Below are 16,524 nucleotides of genomic sequence, written 5' to 3'. Positions count from 1 at the left end.
GTGCAGGGTTGGGAAAGAGGGAGACGGAGGCACTGCCTGCACCCCCCGGGCTAACGCCGGCACGCGGTCCCCCGGCCCGAGAGGCCGGCCACACACCTGAGCCTGCATCCTCCGAGCTCCTCGGAGGCACTGGAGGCTGAGGGACACCGGGGCGCGGGCACGTACCTGCTGCGTGTTTCTGTGGGACTGCAGGCTGGACTGGAGTCTGCGCAGCAGGGGGGCCCCGTTCCTCGACAGCCTTTTGAGGAGCCAGTAGCTGTGGGCGCGCTCTACAAACTGCTTCTTCCGCTGAATGGCCACCTGGTTCGCAATCCTATTTAATCTAGAACACGGAAAAACTCAGAGTTTAGCTGTAAAGCAAGACACGGGTGCGCTCTCATCATGGAAACGAGAAACCACGGCGTACTGTTAACACACCGCGCGCATCCCACCGCACCTCTCAGCAGCGGTGCCCTCACGGCCACCACCGCCTCCCTGGTTCTCCGCCTACCCGCAGGCTGCGTCCACCCGTGGTCACTCCAGCGGCCCTTGGAGCACACATCTAAGAAGAAAGACGGGTGGAGCCCTGGGTGTTTCCGCTTTCTCTGAGTCGGGCATCCACACGCACCGACCTCCACCAGGTGTGGCCGACCCTGAAGAGTCACCCACTCTCACGGGGTTCGGGGCCGTGGCGCCCTGGTCCCCTCAAGAGGGAAAGCAATGGCATAAATGGAGGCAGAAGCAGCGGAGGGGGGCAGCTACCCTTCACCAAAACGACCGTGAGCGTCCCCAAGCCGCCTGCGAAACTCCACCCTTTCAAGGACTGCAAAGCGTGAGGGATTTGTAACAACACTTGCATGAGGGGACGCGAAGACGGCGTAAAGCCCTTGGAGGCCAGCAGCACCGCTTCCCGGTCCCTGCCGTCACCCCTGCTGCTGAAACACGCCTCAGGAAGACGAGCGAGGCAGCCGAGAACTAAAGCTCGACAGGACAAGGAGGCTTCCCCACTGTGCACCGAGCGTCAACATTTCAGGTCAGAAACTGAGGAATCTCAAGAGCACGTTTTTTGAAGAGCACGACCTTGAGCTGCACAGAACCGAGCCGACACCCTCGGCTCTGCCGCATCCAGACCCACGATGGTCCTCCCCCTTGGAGCAGTGGACGCGGCAGAGCCTCGCTGCCGAAGGCCACGCGCCACACAGGGCAGCCCTGCCCAGGGCGCCCGGGGGAGACCCACCAAAGGGGCAGCTCCACACCAAGCACAGGCCAGGGGTCAGCGAGAGCAGCCAGGCAGACGCAGAGCCCAAGCCCCAGCGTGCCCACAGGCCCACCGGCTCGGGGCACCTGGTCACGCGTTGCTACCAGAGGCAAGGCTGGAACGCCTGCCAGCAGCGGCCAGAGCATCTCCGCTGTCCCATGATGGCTCCAGCAGAGGGCACCGTGGACCCCAGGGCTCCTCGTCTGCGGACGGGGCTGTGTTCACCTTGGGCACCCGGGAGTCGCCCTTCTGTTGGGGGCTGTTCTCAACTTTTTGACAGCGGCTTGACGGAGGGGCAGCCAAGTGCATGCATCTTAATGCACAGAGCTCGGGGGTCTCCACACACGCAGACGTGTGTTCTAACACGCACTCAGTTATTGCGACAGTCAAATGGGGCAGCACAGATACAAGGCTGACTCGTCATGTGCTGAGCACCCCACTGAAGAAGTCAGGAAAAGACAAGACAGGAAGGTCCCAGGACCGCACGCAGGTGGCGGCAACTGCCCCAAGGCCGCGCAGCGCCCTGGAAAGCCGCTGAGGGGAGCTTCCGTTTTCTCCCCACCACAGCAACAGTACGGCAGGTGAAGGATGAGCGAACCGACTTCATCCTGCCAACACTACAACGTATAAGCGATTCGAACCGTCGCACCTACAATGTTATGTGTCAATTAAATCTCAATAAAGCGAAAGAAAAAAAGACAAAGAGCTAAAAATCATGAAACGGGAGACAACACACAAGAAAATCTCAACAAGACCAGAAACGTGCTCTCTAAAAAGACTAGTAAAGAAACAAATGGGGGCTTCCCTGGTGGCGCAGTGGCTAGGAAGCCGCCTGCCAGTGCAGGGGACACGGGTTCAAGCCCTGGTCCGGGAAGATCCCACATGCCACAGAGCAACTAGGCCCGTGCGCCACAGCTACTGAGCCTACGCTCTAGAGCCTGTGAGCCACAACTACTGAAGCCCACACGCCTAGAGCCTGTGCTCTACAAGTGAAGCCACCACAGTGAGAAGCCTGCGCACTGCAACGAAGAGTAGCCCCCGCTCGCCACAACTAGAGAAAACCTGCGTGCGGCAACAAAGACCCAACGCAGCCAAAAATAAAATAAATAAAAAATAAATTAATTTAAAAAAAATTTTTAAAAAAAGAAACAAATGGGACTTCCCCGGTGGTGCAGTGGTTAAGAATCCGCCTGTCAATGCAGGGGACACGGGTTCGAGCCCTCGTTCGGGAAGATCCCACATGACACAAAGCAACCAGGCCCGTGCGCCACAACTACTGAAGCCCGCGTGCCTAGAGCCCGTGCTCCGCAACAAGAGAAGCCACCGCAGTGAGAAGCCCGCACACTGCAACGAAGAGTAGCCCCCGCTCGCCGCAACTAGAGAAAGCCTGCACAGCAACGAAGACCCAACGCAGCCCAAAAAAAAAGAATGAGAAGATAAGCTGAGGAAAAACACGTGATGGGCACAACCAAACAACCTGCCGCCCACGAGCTGAGCCGGGAAGAGAGAGAGCCGCCGCCGGGAGAGCTGGGACTGACGCTGGTGTGCTGGCACCGCCTCCAAGGGCAGCGCCCAAGCCCACACCAGACTGCAAGCCCCCAGGGCAGGAAAACCAGAGGAACCCACCCCCATTTACAATGAGGGGTTGCTGTGACTGACGAGGGGTGGGCTGATGCGACAGGAGGGGTCCCAAAAGCGAGTCGTCATTTAACGTTTGTTTCTTTTTTTTTTTTTGCTACGGTTGATAAACGATGTTACTATCTAGTTTTTTGTTTTTAAAGTTTTTATATAAAAGTCACGACCAACAGGCACAAATGGCATTAAGAGCCATCCCCACCTGACATGCAGACACGGGAGGAGCACCTGGGCCACCCCGCCAGCGTCTGCAGGGAGCGGGGTCCACCCTCCCTGCTCAGCCAGCTGGGAGGTCGGGGCACGTGAGTGAAGTCCACCCGCCAGACCCGAGGAGCCCCGAGTCGGCCTCTGGAGGGAAGCGGTTCCGGGCCACACTGGCTCCAGGGTGCCCCCCGCCCGACCGCATGGACCATAGGCAGGAGCCCCAGGACCGCATCCACACCTCCCAGCCAGACCTCACCAGCACCCATGGCCACAGCCACAGCCACACAGCCAAGGCCAGGCGGCTGACCGCCCCAGGGGCCCTCCCCTCGACCACTAAGCAGGTTGACAGTGACAGTCAGCTGGGCAGAGCCTCCTTTCCTGAGAAACCCCTCTCGAGCTGCCCACCTCAGTGCCCGGACCCACAGGGCAGACCCCTCCGACACCCACACCTCCCGGTCCACGCCGGCGGGGAGAGAAGGACCCCGCTGAGGGGGATGCTCCCTTCCAGCCCTCGCGGGGAGGAAGGCCAGGAAGAAAAGAGCGACAGGCCACGTGGAGAGGAGCCGTCGCCTCCAGGGGCCCCCGGATCCGACGCCAGGAAAGGCAAGAGCAGAAATCTTCTGGTAGAGGCACTGGTGACACCTCGGTCACCAAGGAGCAGGGGCCGTCACTCCCTTCAGGTGGGGACGCAGGGGCCCCGCAGTCCCAGGCACACCTCTGTGAGCCGCGAAGGCCTGTCGCAGGGGACACAGAGGTCTGGGGATGCCCAAATCAAAGGAGGCTGAGTGGGACTGGTCCCGACTGGAGGCAGGAAGGCTCCAGGGGAGGCCGGCCCCACCCTGGGAGACACGCAGGGGCGCGTGGAAACCACCCCCAAGAGGGTAAACGGGTTATTGGCAAGAGGGGACCCTGGGTAAAGAGTGTTTGGGTGGGGTTTTTTTTCGACTTTTGCAACATTTTATAAATTTGAAGTTATTTCTGAACAAAAAACTGAAACTGAAATGAAGACAAGACGAGATGCAATGCCGGTCTCTGTGCCTTGGAGGGGGAGGGTGCTCAAAGCACCAAGGTCCATCCCGCCATCCACTCCAGGCAGCGACTCCAAGTGCTAGGATGAAAGAAAACTTCAATGCACGTCCGCCCCATCGCTGCGGAAGCAGATACAGTGAACGCGACCAGGAACTGCCGGATCCCACGACCTCAGCAGACCCTCCCCGTGGGCCGGGCCTGCTCTGTGCGCCCGGGATGCCCGGCTGCGGGACATGTGGGCACAGCAGGCCTGCTGAGCGGGGGTGACGCCAGGGCCGGGCCCAGCAGAGACCACCAGGAGGAGGGGGGCGGGGGTAAAGCGAGCAGGACACCAGCCAGGGGGCCGCACGCCCGAGGGACACGGGGCGCGGCCCACGGCACCACGCCCAGCACTCGCTTCAGTCCTACGCACGCAGGAATCCCCGAGACTGACACGCGTCAGGAGAGCCCGCAACGCAGTGGAGACACGTGGCGAAGCATCCAGAGTCCTCCCCTGCGCTCCCACGCTCCCCGCCCCGCCCCAGGAGGGCCCTCGCAGGTGCAGAGCCCGGAGCTGGCAGCCGGGACGGGGGACCTGCCCGGGGAGACGCCAGTCCCCCAGCCCCCAGTTCAAAACCAAGGAAAGCAACGAAGCCACAGGAGGGTCGGAACTAGAACACTCAGAGCAGCTCTGGGGAGACACACTGCTCGGCCCCACATCACGCGGCAAGAGCCGCCAAGGCCGCCTCCGCTGGGCTCGCCCGACGTGACCGGGAGGGACACCGGGAGGGACACCGGCAGGAGCGGGACACACGGCCCGGCTTCTCCACACCGCGTGCGTTTCACGACCCGCACTTCTGACTTCTGGCTGGGTTTGTAGGGCTTCTCTCCAGGAGTCGCTCCTTAAACAGCCCTTCCCCGAGGACCCGGGCAGGCGAGCGGGAGGGCTGCCCGGCGGCGCCCACAGAGCAGAGGTGGCACCCACATGCACGGGGCGCCCAGAGCCAGGCTCCCACCTGCAGGGGCTGACAGGCTTCTCCCATTTCCCCAGGCCACAACCCATGAGAACTTCCATAACATGTAATAAACTTAACTGCCAGAAACATGAAAAAAGACATACAAAACTCAAGTGCAAACTTCTTGCTGTTAAGTTCAACAGGCATTAAACTTGTCTGCCCAACGGCTCCCAAGCACCCGCTCTCCAGCCGTCCTCACCTGGTGTCCCAGCGGCGCCCTCGAGGGGACAGAGCCGTGACCCGGAGCCTCCATCCTCATCACGCACTTCCGGTTACAGCTCATTACGCAGGAACACGCGTATCACCGAGGCCAGGCCCGGCCGGATGCTCCTCCCTCGAGGCCCCTCCTCCCCAGATACACTGGGACACCCATAGCGCAACCAGAGAGAGCAGAGTGACCAGGTTAATTACCCCAAGGGACCCAGGAGGCTCCAACTCCACGAGTCCCTTCACCTGGCCTGGCCCCTCCCCGGTGCCCACCTCCACCGGCACTGCCCTTCCCCTCACGAAGCAGAGGGAATGGACGAAGAAGCAGAGAGGATCCAATCAGAAGAGCGGCTACTCGAGGAAAAGGCAACACTTAACAAAGAAAGAGCACAGCACCAGGGCAGGCCAGAAAACGGAGAACACACGCCTGTTCTCCCTTCTTCAGCCCTGGCTTTTCATATCTCCCCCAACTTTAAATATGCTGCTTCTGGGCTGGGAAAAGCATTATTCTGGCTTGAGAACAGGTGCAGGAGGAGAGACACAGACAGGCGGGCACAGCTCCACGCCACTGGGACAACTGCTCAGGAGCAGCTCACCCTCGCTGAAGGCTGGACCCTCACAGGCGAAGGGACCGAGTGGCTGCGAGGACCCCGCCCAGGGCAGAGCACAGCATCCCATCAACGCGCCCGCGCCACTCCTGGCCACGCGGCAGCCTGCAAGGCCTCGACCGCCCCAGCCAGCCGGCCTGACCACAGGCTCGGAGTCCTCGAACAGGTGGGCGAAGCCTCAGAACACCCGCATCTTTGTTCCGGAGTCTATTACTGAGAGACAAGAAGAGTAATCTTTGAAGCTCAGAAACACTAAACAATAAAACAAATTAAACCAACCATCTCCCTCTTGTTGAGAACAGACTATGATCTCAAAATTAGTTGGTCTGAGTTATCTTTCTTACTTGAAAGCTTTTAAACCCCTCAAGTCACAAAAGCACTTACAGTTCCTGCCACACCCCCAGCCTTCTCACAGCCAACCCTCCTTCCTCTCTGCAGGGAATAAGGGGGATCCTCCTCTTCTTAGATCTCCAGAGCCCCTCTTCCAGCCCCCCTGCCCCGGGCCGGCTCCCAAGCTCGCTCAGAACGCCCACCACCCTGGTGGTGGCAGCTCTAGACGGGTCCTGAGCCAGAGGCCGTGGAGAGCATGGAGCTTTACTCCCATCTACACGCCACTGTGCCTGGGTCCTAAGAACGGGACCAGCAGCCCAGCCGCAGCTCAGGCCACAGCTTCGGGACGAGAGCAGTGGCTGTGAGCCTGGGCCTCCCAGCACCTGCCCCGACACGCCACAGGGTGGTCTGATGTCAGGGTCTCCCGAAAACTCTGGGCAACACTGACAGCAAAGCCTGTGGCCGCGAGCACTCATCCAGGTGCGTCGTTTACGTCTGCTCCAAACCGAAGTCACAGTTTGTTCCTAAATTAGGAAAGGACAAGACGGAGCATGGCCCAGCTACTCCTCCAGCACGTGGATCAGCTCCGTCACCTGAGCTTAAGTGTTTACTCCAAAGCAAGTCGTCCTCTCCACCAGACCGGGTCATCTCAGACTCCAGGTGCCCAGGTTTCCCAACCGCAGACGCTTTCTCCTGCGGACGGGCTGGCAGACCCTGGGGCCGGGAACCAGGCAGGGCTGGACAGACAAGGCAGCACCTCAGACTTCTGGGTTTTCAATTTACTAGATCACATTTTTTGTTTCATTTACTTCAATTTCAGTAAAGCTGAAAATTTCGGGCTCTTAGATAGAAGCTCTTGATACAAATCCTATACTTTTTGACCTACAGGTAGAAATCCAAGTGAAACTGTCTTTTAAAAGTGAGACTGGCTTATTTACAAAGAGACACCTTGATTTTAACAGAAGGCTTCTCTGGATAAGAGGGATTGTAAGCACTTTGTATTCGCTTTGAATTTACTGATTCTGTAACAGAGGTAGTGTTCCGTAAAGACAAAAAAATGTCATCCTGGGAAAAAGGTCACACTTCTTCAGTAGCAGTTCCCACCACATCTCACGACCTGACAACATCCCAGAACCGCTCTCGGGAGCAGACACCCACTTACGTCTTCCCTTCGTCATCCTGATGCTTTGTTTTCTTACCAGACTGTTCTAGAGACCCGTGCCCTCCCATACAGGGCTTCACTTCCTCAAAGCTCAAGCAAGTGTCTGCGTCTCTCCCAAACCACACCCGGAGAAAAGTTCATCAAGCCACTTACCTCGTACTCCAAACAAGAGCGTTCTCAGGCACAACAAGTCAGTACCAAGGAGAACCAGCAGAGGAGGAAACAAGTCCAGGGATGGGGGTGGCCAGCGGGGTCCTGACCCCACCACCGCGCACGGCTCTAGGCAAAGAACCCAACACTGACCAGGCAATGCCGATACCACGAGAGAACAATCAGGAAAACCAGAAAGCCTGTCCCACGACAGGAAGGAGACCAGCACCTCCCGCCTCGCGGCTCCTGTCGCCCCACTCTGATCTTTGCCCCAGGGTCAGCCTTACCCAGCCACGCTGCTTAAGTTTCCAGCCAATTTAAAAATCCCACAAGATTCCCAAATTTTGGGGAGGGAGCAGGGTGAGGAATGGTGTTCTGTCGCGTCAATGACAACAACTCCTGGGGCGCCGCGGGGCCCCAGGCCGGGGTGGCTGCAGTCGGTGTGGCCGCGGGCCCGCGCGGGCATCGAGGAAACCAGACAGACTTCCCCGTCTCACAGACTCAAGTCTTTTGCAACATCCATGCTCCCATGAAGCAGAGACTGAAGGAGGCCACCTTGGAGAGGACCGTCAGGGCCGCACAGACAGCACGCGGTCTGACCCTGCGCGCCCTCCCAGCAGGCCCAGGCCCGCCACGCTTACCTCTGAGGGGGAATGTAGGGCGCACACACAGGCGGCAGGGCCGCACAGGGCTCGCGGAGCGTCTTCTTGGCCTTCTTCGCTTTCTTCCTGACCTTGGACGTGGACCTGACCGTTTTGGCTGAGCTCTCCTTCCGGCAGACGCCGTTTTTCACCTCGACGTCCCCGTAAATGTTCAGGGGCCTCCGGGTGCAGCCCGGGGGCGTGTGGACGTCACAGTACGCGGTCTTCCTGACGGAGAAGGTGGCCGCGCCGCCGGCCAGCTCCTTCACGGGCTCCATCTTCATGTAGAGGCCGGCCCGCTGGGCGCACGTCACGTGGAAGGCGGTGTAGCAGTTGGCCTTGTGGCACTGGATGCAGGCGCCCACGCCCTTCTGCTTGCAGAGGTAGCACGTCAGCTTCCAGCGGGCGGGGGGAATGTTCCGCACGCCGTCGATGGGCTCGATGAACACCGTGTTGGCGAAGCCGACCTCGGGGATCCACAGGGCACACACCACGTGGCCCCAGCGGTCATCGTCCGTCTTCTTGAAGGCGCCGCCCTTGTTGGGGCACAGCACACAGTCAGCCGGCCGGGCCCGGGACTGCAAGCAGTGGCGGCAGAGCCACTGGCCCTCGGGGATGTAGGGCACGCCGTAGCACTCCTGGTGCACCGCCAGGTTGCACATGTCGCAGAAGAGGATGGCGTTGCTGTTCTGGCACTCGCCGTCCATGCACACGCAGCACACGGCATCCTCGTCGATCAGGCACTGCTGCTCCCCTTGCTTCTGCTTCTCGCAGTGCGACGCCTTCTCGAAGCGGTCCATCAGGAACTCGAACGCGCCCTGCGACACGGCCGCCACGCAGTCGCCCCTGCGCTTCTCGTTGACGATCTCCAGCCAGGCGTAGTCCTCCTCGTCCATGTCGTACTCCACCTCGTCGTCCAGCTCCTCGGCGGACTTCTCCACGAACTTGTAGTACACGGGGGGCCGCCGGGGCGCCACCGGGGGGCTGTACTCCAGCACGCGCACCTTGGGCTCGGGGAGCGCGCTGGCCGGGCTGGGGGCGCCGTGTGCGCTGGGCGGGGCTTCGCTTTTCTTCTTGACCCTGTTGTTCTTGGGCCGCTTAGCTCTCAGGCACACGGGCGGCCTCTCGCTGTTTTCTTTGTTGCTGTTGCACTCGCTCATCTCCTGAGCAGTGAGGTCATCTTCTAGTATGACCTCCAAAGGGTCGAAAATACTGATCCTGTGCAGGCGGCCCTCGATCTCGATCTCCACCATCCTCTGCGCTTGCGCGTAGGTCAGCGTCTCTCGCGTGGGGGAGTGCTTAGTGCTGCCGGGGGAGGAAGGGTGCCTCGCTGCAGCGCGATGACCTCGGCCTTTCCTCCTCATTTGGTACTGACTCCCTGAAACGGACGCAGAGGACACGTTAACTCCACACAGAGGACACGGGAGGCGAAAGCCACCAGGTACGCTTGGGCAAACAAAACTCCCGGCAAACCTATCTCTGAGGTTTCCAGAATCACTCATCCCGGGACTCACAAGGGTATCTCAACAACCTCCAACAGCCCGCTGCCCCGAGGCTGCCCCTCCCCAGGGACGCCCGGGACCAGAGCTCCCCAGGGGCTCCCAGAGGCACACGCGATGACGAGTCCTTCCAGGATGCTGACGCCCACTGCTCGCCGGTCACCTTCTTGGATCCACAGGTCACCAAGCCGACTGCCACATCCCTCACAAGCAGGGGTCGCAGCCCTGAGCTCAGGACAGCGCACACACAGGGCTGGACCCCGGCAGGCTCTGGCCCCTGGCTCCCCCCCTACTGCTGCCCAGGAGAGAGCCCTGAGCCCCGAAGTGGAGGTCCCGTCAGCACCCCTAGGGAGCCTGGAAGCCTCAGCAGCCTGACCACAGCCCCGTCCATCCTCTCGACGAATGCGTCCTCCACAACCGTGTTAGGGCACAGGGCCACCAACCACTCCGGGGCTCAAGAGGGAAGCCCCGTACTGGCCTGGGGGCAGGCTTCACCCCTGGAGGGCCTCCACCCAGCCTCTACAGGGCTCAGGGGTGGCCACCACGAAAAGCCCCCACGGGCCAGCCACCTGCCCTGCCCCTCAGAGCACTTCTTAGCTGCTGGCTTGACCACGGTGCCGGGCCCGCCTCCTGCCACATTAAGGGACACCCCAAGACCCCCTGCGCCGCCCGCAGAGGCGCCCCCAGCCCCCCCATTCTCAGGTTGCCAGCACAGGCTCAGGTGCCCGAAATCTGGGCCACAGAGACTTATGAGCATTTGCTCTTTTCGGACGTCTGCCGTCTGTCACCAACCGCATCTACTACAGGTCTCACTCGTGTGATGACTCCTGACTCTGGACCACTGACCGCCAAGCAGGGTGGCACCTCAGGAACTGATGACAAGGACCCCTCCACCCTCCAAACGACCACATTTTACTAACAGGAAGCAGAGTAACATTTAAGAGACTGGCTGACAACCAAGGTGGAGCCCAAGGCCCACCACGGGATGGGGCCCCGAGGAGCCGGCACGGGGCGCCTCCGCACAGCGACCCACCTGGCCTCCAGGAAAAGCCCTCCCAGGGCCAGCTTCACTGTCTCAAACCCGAGCGGAAACCCCAGCGGACCCTAAAAATGCACTTTTTAAGAGAGACCCTTCCGATTGTGGTTTTCTCTTCCGTCAAACAGAAATCCACGATTTACGTGCAATTTGAGAGGCACGGGAAACAGCACGAGCAGCCGACCCGCTGCTCACCTGCATCTCGGGGGTCTCCAGGGGCCCACGCAGCCCTGGACTCCTGCTGTGCGGTCAGCCAAGCCGCTGCCCAGCTAGCCCGGGCCCCGCCATCCCTTCTGGGGGAGAGGGGCACGGCCCCCCCACTGTCAGCACCGCAGCCTGCACGGAGGGGACGCCGGTGCGCCAGGGCACAGCGCACAGCTTCAGGGGTCCTTACTGGGGTGGGGCAGAAGCGACAGTCGGTTACTCGGCAGATGCAAAGCGAACGTGTAATTTTCTCCTCGGAAGCAGAGAACCAACAGTACTAAGCAAAGTCGTCCCTTCAAAACCCACGCTCTCCCAGAGGGCACGGAAGCTCTGGACACTTAGCACCCGGAGAACAGCACGTAACGGTCGTGCAGCTCCGCAACTTGAAAGCTAGATGGTGACAGGGAAAGGAGGCGTGGGTCACTCTGCAGACCACCTCACCGGGCCATCACTTCCCGATCTCTGGCCCTCGGGCTCCACCCACACTTGACCCTTCCGCGCGGGGACAAGCGTACCCACGAAGAGGCGATCAGCAGCCTCTCCAGACCCTACTGATAAATGCACCTTGAAAAGCCATGTGGCCGTAAGAGAGGCAGTCGGCACCCAGGGCCGGCTCACCTTCTCAATCAGTGCCTTTCCCGCCTGGCTTTGGACAAGCCACTTACACCCTCGTGCAGGGACGGGACTGCAGGCAGGTGAGTGCACGCAGCGCCCTCCACCCACGACCCTTCCGGGGCGGTGGGCGCCTTCTCCACGGGGGCGCCTTCTCCACGGGGGCGCGGCCTTTCGTCAAAACTCCACTGCGCACCCGCAGCGCGCGCGTCCTCCGTAAATTACACCTCAATCAAGTTACTTCTTCCAAAGGGCCCCGGAGGCCGCTGAGTCCACCACCGGCTCTCAGCGCGGGATGGGGGGAGGAGGGGGCGGCGGCCCGGGTCCGCGCGCCCCTCGAGTCTTTCAAACGCGGCCCTGCAACGGGGAGTTTCTCGTCCGGGCTCAACGTGCCCAGAGCGTCCGTTACATAACGCGACCCTCGGGCAAACGCTCGGCCGGCGGACCCGAGACCCAGGCCCGCTCCCTTCTCGCCGGGCGGCCGGGCGGAAGGCGCGGCGGGCGGGCGGGTGGGACGGGCCCCAGCGCCCAGACAGCCCGCACTCCCTCCCCGTCCGGCTTCCCGCCTGCCAGCCTAGCCTCCCTCCCCGTCGGCCTCCCCGGCCGCCCAGCCTCCCGGTCCGGCCTCCCTGCCCGGCCTCCAGGCCTCCGCACCCGCCGGCCTCCCTCCTTCCCGGCCTCCCAGCCTCCCTGCCCGGCCTCCAGGCCTCCGCACCCGCCGGCCTCCCTCCTTCCCGGCCGCCCGGCCCGGCCTTCCAGCCTCCCGGTCCGGCCTCCCCGCCTCGACAGCCCGGCCTCCCCTTCGGCCGGCCTCTCTCCTTTCCGGTTCCCCGGCCTCCCCGCTGCCGCCCTGACACCGCGACCTCCCTCGGCCCCGCCGCCCGCCGCCCGCGGACAATGCGCCGCCACGGCGGCCGCCAAACATGGCGGCGGCACCAGCACCGAGAGGCCGGCGGCGGCGGCCCGCGGGAGAGGCGGGCAAGGCGGCGGCCCCGGCCCCGGCCCGTCCGGCGCACTCACCTTCGGGGCCGCGGCCGCGGGAGCCGGGCGGCGGGCGCGGGGGCCGGCGCGGCCGAGGCGGCGCTAATGGCGCCCGCGGCTCCTCCGCCAACGGCCGCGCAGGCCCGGCCCGCCGCCGCTCTGGGCGCGGGCTCCTGGCGGCGGCGGCCCGGCCCGGCTCGGCTCGGCGGCCGCAGGCTCTCGGGCGGCGGCTCGCGCGGGCGGTGGGGCCGGACGGAGGCCCGGCGCGGGGGCCCGGCCGGCGGGCGGCGGCGGCGACGGCGACGGCGACGGCGACGGGGCGCTGGCGCGGGGCTGCTCGGACGCCCGGGCCGGCTCGCTTGCTCCCCAGCGAAGCAAACAATGCGGCGAGCGCTCCGCCCGGCGCGCTGCGTGCGAAACGCGCCCCGCCCGCCGCCGCCATGACGCGCGGCCGCCGCCGGGGCCGGGGGGAGGGGACGGGAGCGGAGGGGAGCAGAGCCGAGGGGAGGGGAGGGGAGGGGAGCGGAGGGGAGCGGAGTGGGGAGGGCCTGGGGGGAGGGGCGAACGGGCAGAGGTGGGGAGGAGCGACCGGCCAGAGGGGCCACCGGCCGGGCGATGGGGCGCCGGACCCCGGGGCTGGGGGATCATCGGAGGTGGCGCGGGGTTCAAGGGAGAGGGGCGCCGGGCGGGCGATGGGTTCGCCGGCACCGGGGCTGGTGGGGGTCATCTAAGGGGGCGCCGGACACGGGGGCTTGGAGGCCTGAGGGGCCGCGGCATTCAAGGGAGAGGGCAGCCGGCGCTGGGCAGAGGGGCTGGGGCGCGCCTGAGGGGCCGCGGGATTTGAGGGAGGGGTGCCGCACACCGGGTCTGGAGGCATCTGAGGGGGTGCCAGGCGGGGGAGGGGCGTGAGGGGAGGCCCTTGGGGAAGGGATGAAGACGTGGGGGCCAGAGCGGGAGAAGGGGGCACTGGATGGGTCAGGCCCGGCTGAGTGTTCGGGGGACCTGGGGGAGTGCCGGGCGTGGGGCAAAGGGAGCCGAGACCACAGCGTGGTGGAGACCCGAGTGGGCGCCCCATGGGGTCGGGCTGGGCCAGGCAGGGGATTGGGGGGAGCCTGAGGGGCCCATGCAGGGCAGGATTATTCGCTGGTGGAGAGGAAGCGGGTGCTGGTAGGGGTGGGGGAAGCAGCGGGGCGCACTGGGGAATGGGGGCTGCAGGGCGGCTCAGCTGGCCCTCCTTCAGGAGTTACAGGCCTAGGATGGGGCCTATAGGTCCGGACCACCCGCTTGGGCTCCAGGTAGAACAGAAAGGGCCCCTGCGCAGCAGTAGTTTAGAGACCTGAGTCTTGGTCGCTGCCACTGGCTGCTTCCACTGTGGCCTTTGCTTCAACGCCAAAATTCAGAGGTTTCATGACAGTTTTCATCCCGAGATTAGTCCCAAAGGGCTTTGGGAGGAGGGGGAAACCTAGATGTTTCCTTGGTTTCCGTGAGGATTTGAGGTTAGTGCAGTGGCCGTGAAGGAGCCCAGCCCTGGGGAAAAGGAGCAGCAGGTGCCCCCCTCCCCGACAAGCAGGGGAGGCCCCTCAGTAGGAGAAGGAACATGCCCCCCACGCAGAGGCTGGGTCCTTCTGAGCCGGTGAGACCTTACCCCGCGTGGGCAGGCAGGGCGGGCTCCGCTGCTTAGGCTCTTCCAGCAAACGTGCTATCGAGAGCAGGCTGGCCACGTCCACCCAAGTGTCCTAGCTGGGGGCCCTTTGCTGACCAGAACTTGTGCCCCATTGCATCCAGTGTACAAGTAGGAAAGTGAAGGCTTGGAGGGTCACTCAGCCAAGGTCACCCAGTGGTCAAGTTCCTGAGCAAGGTCCCACCTCCAGACACATCCTTGAGCCAAGGTGAGGCAGGCCCAGCAGTGGGCCCCGACTACATCTGCACCAGAGGCAGGAGCCGCAAGTATGTCCTCCGCTCTTCCAGATGTCTGCTATCTGAGTCAGTGGAGAGCAAGCACACGGGGCCTGCACCCTTCTCCACCCCAGGCAAGGCAGATGCAAACCAGGAAGCTGGAGGCCGTGTTGTGAAAGAAGAGAGACAGGAAACAGGAGAGAGGCGGAGAGGATGGCTTCTCCACCAACCGAAGTGACGCCCAGCAGGAGTGAAGGCATGTCATAGTGGCCTTCTGGAATTCCAAGGATGAAGAGACTAGCCTAAAAACCGTCAGAGAGGGACTTCTCTGGTGGTCCAGTGGGTAAGACTCTGCACTGCCATGCAGGGGGCCAGGGTTTAATCCCACATGCATGCTGCAACGGAAAAAAAAAAAAAAAAAAGATCCTACACGCTGCACCTAAGACCTGCTGCAGCCAAATAAATTTTGTAATTAAATTAAATTGGAAAGAAGAATAAAGTTATTTTCTAAAAACCCTTCAGAGAGGAAGGATCTTCTTTAATCAGACTGAACCTGATTGTCAGTTGGCAAAGCGGTGAAACTGTCAAAATCCTAAGAGATTTTTTTTTTTTTTTTTGGCTGTGTTGGGTCTTCATTGCTGCGCTGGCTTTCTCTAGTTGCGGTGAGCGGGGGCGACTCTTCGTTGCAGTGCACGGGCTTCTAATTGCAGTGACTTCTCTTGTTGCGGAGCACGGGCTCTAGGCACACGGGCTTCAGTAGTTGTGGCACGTGGACTCAGTAGTTGTGGCTTGCGGGCTCTAGAGTGCAGGCTCAGTAGTTATGGCTTATGGGCTTAGTTGCTCCGCTGCATGTAGGATCTTCCCAGACCAGGGCTCGAACCCATGTCCCCTGCATTGGCAGGTGGATTCCTAACCACTGCGCCACCAGGGAAGCCCATCCTAAAAGAATTGAACCTACAATTCCATACACAGTGAAACTAGCATTCAAGTGAGACAGCAAAATAAAGGTGTCTTCACAACCTGAAAACATCCATACACTAAGTCTCAAAAAGGACTGAAAGACATTCCCAAGCAAAATGAGACGTGAACCCAAGAGAAACACCTGGACGCCAACAAAGAAACTAGCTTAGACTGCTCAAAGAAAGTCAAATAACAACTTGAGAGAAAATCCCGCATGAGCTCAACATGGCATATGGCAAGGGGAAGGAGAAGCAGGAAGGAAAGGCGCACAGAAGTTCTTGTATAGCTAGAGGATTTTAGAATCGATAGAAAAAAAGTCTGAAATACCCAAGTTTCCATGAGAAAAATGGATACAGAATTTACAGATTTCAAAACAGCTGGGAGAAAACTGAAATGAAGAAAAATTGACAGTGCCAACAAAAAGCAGAAAAGAGAGAAAGAAAAATACATGATAAATGAAGAACACAGCATGAGGTGACAGGAGTAAATTCAAACGTTTGAGTAATCAGAGACATGATGGAATTAAAAATTCATCTATTAAAAGCAGAGACTCGGGCTTCCTTGGTGACGCAGTGGTTGAGAGTCCGCCTGCCGATGCAGGGGACGTGGGTTCGTGCCCCGGTCCGGGAAGATCCCACATGCCGCGGAGCGGCTGGGCCCGTAAGCCATGGCCACTGAGCCTGTGCGTCCTGAGCCTGTGCTCTGCAACAGGAGAGGTCACAACAGTGAGAGGCCCACGTACCACAAAAAAAAAAAAAAAAAAAAAAGAGACTCTCTAATTAGAATGTAAATACTGTTAAATACGAGAAACAAACCTAAAACTGTGGATGGAAAGTATGTGTCATACAACTTATGTTCCTCAGAAGACCATAAAGAGAATGAAGAACCAAAAGCTAGGAAGTATTTGCAACACATACACCTTGCAAATGATTAGTATCCAGGATATATAAAGAACCCTTCCAAATCCATTGGAAAAAGACAAACACGCCAAAAGAATGATGGACAAATCCTGTAATCAGTCTCCTTGCAGAGAAGAACATGGAAAGGGCCAATAACCTCACTAGCGGTTTTGGAAATGCAAACTAAAACCACACTGAATGAGCACAACCGTTAAAGTTGGACGCATACCCTGCTAGCC

At 60.8% G+C, this 16,524-nt stretch overlaps 1 protein-coding gene across 5 annotated transcripts in view; it reads right to left on the bottom strand.

Annotated features, from left to right (window-relative positions):
* The window catches only part of BRD1 (bromodomain containing 1), a 30,619-nt gene extending 21,057 nt beyond the window's left edge, over positions 1-9,562 (bottom strand). For all 5 annotated transcript variants that reach the window (XM_065886810.1, XM_065886815.1, XM_065886812.1 and 2 more), the window contains exons 1-2: positions 8,199-9,562; positions 166-322 (exon numbers count right to left, since the gene is read on the bottom strand). In XM_065886810.1, coding sequence (XP_065742882.1) covers positions 166-322; positions 8,199-9,562 — 1,521 coding nt within the window. The remainder of the gene's footprint in view (positions 1-165; positions 323-8,198) is intronic.
* Positions 9,563-16,524: the final 6,962 nt, after the last annotated feature.

Source organism: Phocoena phocoena, chromosome 11 (genome assembly GCF_963924675.1).
Source record: "Phocoena phocoena chromosome 11, mPhoPho1.1, whole genome shotgun sequence".
NCBI lineage: Eukaryota > Metazoa > Chordata > Mammalia > Artiodactyla > Phocoenidae > Phocoena > Phocoena phocoena.
The sequence above is the reverse complement of the archived record's forward strand: the minus strand, read 5'-3'. Positions and strand labels throughout refer to the sequence as shown.